The 6,946-nt window shown below is 47.1% G+C and overlaps 1 protein-coding gene across 1 annotated transcript in view; it reads right to left on the bottom strand.

Annotated features, from left to right (window-relative positions):
* Positions 1-505: 505 nt before the first annotated feature.
* The window catches only part of LOC136636261 (acyl-CoA (8-3)-desaturase-like), a 34,609-nt gene continuing 28,168 nt past the window's right edge, over positions 506-6,946 (bottom strand). Inside the window, exons 9-12 of the mRNA XM_066611236.1 lie at positions 5,975-6,071; positions 4,780-4,859; positions 4,492-4,617; positions 506-776 (exon numbers count right to left, since the gene is read on the bottom strand). Of these exons, the coding sequence (XP_066467333.1) occupies positions 704-776; positions 4,492-4,617; positions 4,780-4,859; positions 5,975-6,071 (376 nt within the window). The 3' untranslated portion in view covers positions 506-703. The remainder of the gene's footprint in view (positions 777-4,491; positions 4,618-4,779; positions 4,860-5,974; positions 6,072-6,946) is intronic.

The following is a 6,946-nucleotide window of genomic DNA, read 5'->3' as shown; positions in this document are numbered from 1 at the left end:
CAACTGCGCCAGCACTGGAAAATTGAATAGGATGGGGCCCTCAGTGTCCTACCTGTTAGTGTACCTACACTGGTACACTAAATGATAGAACTGTCCAAAGAACCTTGTTTTCCCATTGTGGCACCAGGTTATTAATATCTAATATGATGTACAATACAGTATAGCCAAACGTTGGAAGGAGTCACAGTTGTTAACTTAAGTAGTCTCAATTTATGTCAACTGCAACCTTCATAGCACAGTACAATCCTTGATCCTGTCATGCAATTTGGACAAAACCCATCAAAATTACATGTCAATAGGCATAGCCTCTTTCCTTCTCATTTCTCACGCCTGATCTCTCTAGTTTTTTGTTCCATCTTATGAAAAAATGTCTTATACAGTAGTCAATTTTTATGCCCACAGTAATAGGGCATTTTTATTCATTTCAGCATAAAATAATTGTCAGGAGAAAGAAGCAATTCCAGTGGTGAAAACTCCCTTTTTCTCAGTTAAAACTCATTCCCAGAAGTCTTTTATGACAATAACAATAACAATAAAATACAGCGTGCAAGCCCCAGGAAAATAGTAGAAATTGTCTTGTTGTCCCCATAGCCATAGTGCAGCCGAGTATCATCCGATTTCATACTCCACTTGCCAGGGCAAGCTCATCTCCATGCTGGTGTCCTTTTGCTCTTTAGTTCCGTAAGCTGCATCTTCATGGTGATCACTCTCGCCTCAGGGTTTCTTGTCCCTGATGATAGGCTTTGAACCAGACTTCCCCATAAACCTTCAGGGATCTGCAAATACCAGAAAAAACCTAATTAATTGTATTGAGGGAATACCCAGAACATATATTTGATACATTTATTTCTGATTCAGCTCTGTTAAAAGTAGTGGATTTACCGCAGCACTCATACTCTCAACTACGTACTTTTAAATATTGCTATTCCGTCCAGATATTTCATACATTTAAGATTTTAACAGCTAGTCCACAGCTTCAATTCACAATTCACCTCTGCATACTAATCCCATGTTGGCAACCTTCAGTCTCGAAAGACTATGGTATCGCACTCTGAAAGGTGGTTCTGGAACAGCATCTAGTGTGGCTGAAAAGGCTAATTCGGGAGTGACAATCCCTTCCACACTGGGAGCAAATGCAGTCTGTCCCTGGTCTGTCTCCCTGGCTATGGGCCTTCCTTCTTTGCCTCTTAGCCTCAGACTGTTGGCCAAGTGTCTCTTCAAACTGGGAAAGGCCATGCCGCACAGCCTGGCTCCAAGCGGGCCGCTCAGGGGCCAGGGTTTCCCACTTGTTGAGGTCCACTCCTAAGGCCTTCAGATCCCTCTTGCAGATGTCCTTGTATCGCAGCTGTGGTCTACCTGTAGGGTGCTTTCCTTGCACGAGTTCTCCATAGAGGAGATCCTTTGGGATCCGGCCATCATCCATTCTCACGACATGACCGAGCTAACGCAGGCGTCTCTGTTTCAGCAGTGCTTGAAGAGGCCATCCCTGCTGACCAGGTCGAAGGCCTTTGTGAGATCTATGAAGGCTATAAAGAGTGGCTATCGTTCCCTGCATTTCTCCTGCAGCTGTCTAAGGGAGAATACCATATCAGTGGTGGACCTGTTGGCTCAAAATCCGCACTGTGATTCTGGATAAACGCTCTCTGCAAGTACCTGGAGCCTCCTTAGTGCAACTCGGGCAAACAAGTTTCCTACAACGCTAAGGAGAGAGATGCCATGGTAGTTATTGCAGTCACCCCTGTTGCCTTTGTTCTTGTACAGCGTGATGATGTTTGCATCCCTCATGTCTTGAGGTACTCCACCTTCTCTCCAGCAGAGACAGAGGATTTCATGCAGCTCAGTGATGATGATCTCTTTGCAGCACTTTAGGACTTCAGCAGGGATGCTGTCTTTTCCAGGTGCCTTGCCAAAGGCAAGGGAGTCCAGGGCCACGTGAAGTTCTTCTAGGGTTGGTTCACTGTCAAGATCCTCCAGCACAGGCAGGCACTCAATGTTGTTCAGCGCTTCTTCGGTGACTACATTTTCTCTAGAATATAGCTCAGAGTAGTGCTGCACCCAGCGTTCCATCTGCTGCGCCCGATCCTGGATGACCTTGCCTGCGGCAGACTTCAGAGGGACAATTTTCTTCTGCATTGGACCTAGGGCCTGCTTGATACCGTCATACATCCCCTTGATGTTGCCCGTGTCAGCTGCTATCTGTATCTGGGAGCAGAGCTGGAGCCAGTAGTCGTTAGCACATCTCCTGGCAGTCTGCTGGACTTTGCTGCGAGCAGCTCGGAGGACCTGCAGGTTGCGCTCACTGGGACAGGCCTTGTATGCTGCTTGAGCTCTCCTCTTTTCCTCAATGACTGGTGTCAACTCCTCAGAGTGGGCTTCAAACCAGTCTGCCATCTTGTTGGTCTTCTTGCCAAATATGGACAAGGCGTTCTTGTAAACGGCATTCTTGAAATGTTCCCATCTGTTGGATGCATTTGCATCGGCCACACCTGGAAGAGAGTCCTCAAGTGCTCGTGCAAATTCCTCCACTTTTCTCTGATCCTGGGTCTTGCTGCTATCAATGCGAGGTCTTCCTTCCTTTTTCGTGTGGTACAGTCGCTTTGTTTGCAGTTTCACTCTGCTGCACACCAGGGAATGGTCGGTGTCGCAGGCAGCACCCTGATAGCTGCGTGTGATCTTGATGCTGGGAAGGCTGGAGTGTCTAATTAGCATACTAATCATAACTCAAACTATCCTATGTTCTGAAGGTAGACAGGTGGAGGTGGCACGGTGGGCGAAGGTGGCAGCGGTGGGGGCCTCTGCTGCCGCCCCAGGCCCACCACTGCTGCACCTCCTCCATTCCTGCCCAGTTTAGCCTTTTCCCTGCCCCCATTCTACCCTTCCCACCTCCTCCCATGCTGACTTACCTGCTCTGGTGGGTGGCCAGCACACTTATGACGTGTGAGTGAAGACTCCAGCCTTCCCAGAGGCATTCTGGCAGTACATGCTGTAAAACCGGGCTATACAGCTGCTTTTCAGCAGCCAGTTTTAGGCATTTTCTAGAACAATCTTAATGTGAAACACTTCACTTTATGCAGTAAATGTGAGTAGTCTTTAGTTTATGTTCACACACAAGGTGTCTTTTGTGGCCTCTGCACTCAGAGTCTCCCAAATCAGATCCGGTGCAGTTTGCACACTCACAAACGCAAATCCAGGAAAGAGGGGATCTCTCATCTACCTTTTCCTGCCTTGCCCTTTGCAGCTGAAATGGAAGGGTGGCTGACTGCCAGAGATGGGCAAATCCAGCATGGTTTGACTCAAGTCGCGAGTCTACGCCCCCTATAACTTGATTTGTAAGCAAGTCCTAATGAGCAGACTTTCTGCGTCACCCAGAGCATATTGGGGAGTCTAAAAGACTCAAGTCCCAAGTCTTTTCCGTAAAAAGAAGTCAGCTGTGGCTGCCTGAAAAAAAATGGAGCTGCTGCCGGGGTGTGTGTGTGAGTGAGAGTTCTCTTTAAACACTCCCCTGATGTCCCCTCGCATCCCATCAGTAAACAAAAGCCATGCTATTCTTCAAGTGAAGGCAGCAGTGCAAAATGTGCTGATTGGTTCCCTCCATAAGATCCCCAGCCATGACAAAACCCACCCCCGTCACATCATGGGCATGGATGGGCCTACAGGGAGAGAGGGAGGATGTATCTCAGCTTGGCAAGGTCGGAGTGGACGGGGGCAGCATGAGCGAGAGAATGAGTGAGCTTGCTGACAGAAGTGGATGTGGGTAAGCGGGATGCATCGCTCACCCGCAGCAGCTGGGAGTCTTGCTTACAACCTACCCACTACTCCTTTGCAGATATACTCAGAACTCCAACAGTATCATTGCACCAGACACAAATCAGGGCACATCCTCCGTCTCATGGATAGACTAGGTGACAAGAAGAAGCACCTCCCTCCTCCATGTTCTGGACACATGCAGCACCCAGCTAGTTACTTCTGCAACCCAATACCCTTAACAAACCCAAACAAAAAAAAATTAACCATTTTCCTCCATCCCCAGCCCCTATCTCTGCCTCCTGACTGAACATAACATTCCCTGTTGCTGGTTGTTGCTGCTCACACAGATCCAAATGCCCAACTTCCAGATCACTGCACAAGACCTTCAGGGCAAAACGGAAGCAGCACGGCATCAAGTGTATGCGATCAGCACCCCCAAGCCAGGTCTGGGCAACTCGAGTCATCCAAATCTATGGTGCTTTTCGCGTCAGTAGCCCCAGACTCAAGTGTTTGTCCGTGTCTGATGCACACAAGTCAGGTCCACATGAGTCAGTGAAACACATGTGTTTTCCTGACTCTGACTTGAGTGACTTAACTTGCATTCCCATCCCTGCTAACTGCATTTATCATCTTCTTAAGTCAGCTTTCCAACCCATTCTCCTCCCCCAAGCCCTATATGCTTCTCTGCATGTCCATCTTCAGCATCATTCCCTACCTTTATATAGCCTGTCAGCCGATACCTACCGAAGTATATCTGCAAAGCCAGTAAACAGGGTCTTTGACTGATACTCAATACCATGTTTGGCACACATGGACTTGACCAAAGGGGTCACCTTCCAGTAGTTGTGTCGAGGCATTGTAGGGAAGAGGCTGGAAGGAGAGACAAAGGAAAAAAAGATGGCAAGAAAGCAAGATCAGGCCCCCTTTCTCCTTAAAGGGTCTTGTGTTCCATCAGAGCACCTGCCCATTTCTTAGGACAATTTTGCAACAGTGCCTTTGGCAATCCTTCCCACTCCCCAAATCTGTACTCACTGGTGCTCAATCTGAAGATTCAGGTGTCCTGTTAGCCAGTCATTGAAAAGAGATTGGTGCACGTTACATGTTGACTGAAGCTAGTGGGGGAAAAGAGAGAAAAGGAAGTGTGGATGCATTGATGCTCCATCAAGAGAATATTATTATTATTATTATTATTATTATTATTATTATTATTGTTATTATTATTGTTATTATTATTGTTATTAACAGTATTTATATACCGCTTTTCAACTTAAAGTCCACAAAGCGGTTTACAGAGAAAAATCAAATAACTAAATGGCTCCCTGTCCCAAAAGGGCTCACAATCTAAAAAGATGCCAAGGAATACCAGCAGACAGCCACTAGAACAGACAGTGCTGGGGTGAGGTGGGCCAGTTACTCTCCCCCTGCTAAAAAAAGGAGCACCCACTTGAAAAAGTGCCTCTTACCCAATTAGCAGGGGTAAGCTGAAATTAATACAGCTGAAATTATTTCAGGAAGGGTGTGGGTGGATCCGGAGGAACATCAAGCAAATCAATGTCAAATTATGAAAGCAAAATGCTAAATTTTCACAGTTCAGAAAAACTCTGAATTTTAAATTTTGTCAGATTTGCAACTTGTGCAGCATTTAATGTCAGGTCTTGCTCCCAACTGTCTCATTCTTTGTTCCAGATTGAACCAGATCATGAGAGAGTGGGAACTGCAGGCCTCTCTTTTCCTAAACTGTTCTTGGTGAAAAGGGATAATTCCTTTCCGTCTTTCTGTTGTCTCACTGGTGTCCCTGAAATGTGAACAGCATACATTTGCCCACCTCATCTGATGCTATTTAAAAAGGTCAAAGAGGAGAACAAGAAAGGCATATCCTGCTCCTGGTGTTCAGGCCAGATTCCATCTAGAATCTCAAACTGGCCATCTCTTTGGACCCACTTGTTTGGCCCATTTCCTTCAGATTTTATCATACAGCAGGAGTGACTTCCTCCCTGACCTCTCATGTCCTCAGTGAATGAATGCCCCTCACTTCACTTTTCTGTCCTCAAGTACTCAGCATTAGGTAATTGGCAGATGAATGTATGAACAATCTCTGTTGTATCAGATCTGAGCGACTCAGATCATTCACACACAAAGATTGCAATTTGATGTCACAGTATTGTGTGCATGTATGCATCAGCTGTCTCTCTCATACTCTGGAGAGGAATGAAAATGGCTGCATTACCTGGGAAGAGAACCAATCCAGATTCTTATCATAATCAATACGCATAGGGATGTGACTTGATTGACTTATCCATACAAACAGGATACTGTCCAGAATGCTGCAGGGAAAGAAAAATAATAAGAGTCAGTACACTAGGAGTCAGGGGAGATAAAAAGTACAGCAGGCCCTCTGTATCTGCATGGGATCTGTTTTAGGACCATGATACAGAAATCATGGATTTCTGGGGCAGGGCAGTGCGGCCCTAAGGTAATTGCAGAGGATGCGCCGGACCTGAGGCGCACTTCACGGGCCTCCCCACCTTTGCAGAACTCTTCTCCGATGCAACCAAAAGCCATGTCTGGTACACAAACATGACTTCTGGTTGCATCTGAGAAGCGTTCTGAGGCATGGGGAGGCCCACAGCCCACTCCATGGGCCTTCTCTGGCTGCAGAACATCTCCTGAACACAACCGGAAGCCATTTCCATGAACCAGAAGTGGCTTCTGGTTGTGTCAGAGAGGTGTTCCAAGGCCAGGGAAGGCATGTGTAGTTGGCCACAGGCCTGCCCACACCTCAGAACACCACTTCTGGTCACCCTGGAGGTCCTCTGAGGCAAGGGTTTGGCATTCATGGGTAGCGGAATTCATGGATGCTAAGCCCGTTGATACCAAGGGCCCAATGTACACCGATTCCCATCTAGCCCACAAACTGAAGATGGACTAGTCGACTGACTAGAAGCCCAATCCAGTGTAAATTTCCCGACAGCAACGTAGCTGCACCAGTGCTGCTTCTGTTGCATCCTGCAAGGGAATTTTGCATGCTAGAGATAAGGGACATTTGTCCCCTTGCCCTGAGGAAAGCACCAGCTAGCTCAATTAGTTTACTCAGACTCACATCAGCGAAATAGCTGGCACAAGTCCAAGTTGATCCGTATCAGTAAATCAGGCCCAGGAAAGGGGTTAGGATACAGTGCGTTGGTGCCACCAGTCCCAC

The sequence above is a fragment of the Tiliqua scincoides genome, chromosome 1 (assembly GCF_035046505.1).
Source record: "Tiliqua scincoides isolate rTilSci1 chromosome 1, rTilSci1.hap2, whole genome shotgun sequence".
NCBI lineage: Eukaryota > Metazoa > Chordata > Lepidosauria > Squamata > Scincidae > Tiliqua > Tiliqua scincoides.
Note: the sequence above shows the minus strand (reverse complement) of the source record. Positions and strands in the feature narration are given on the sequence as shown.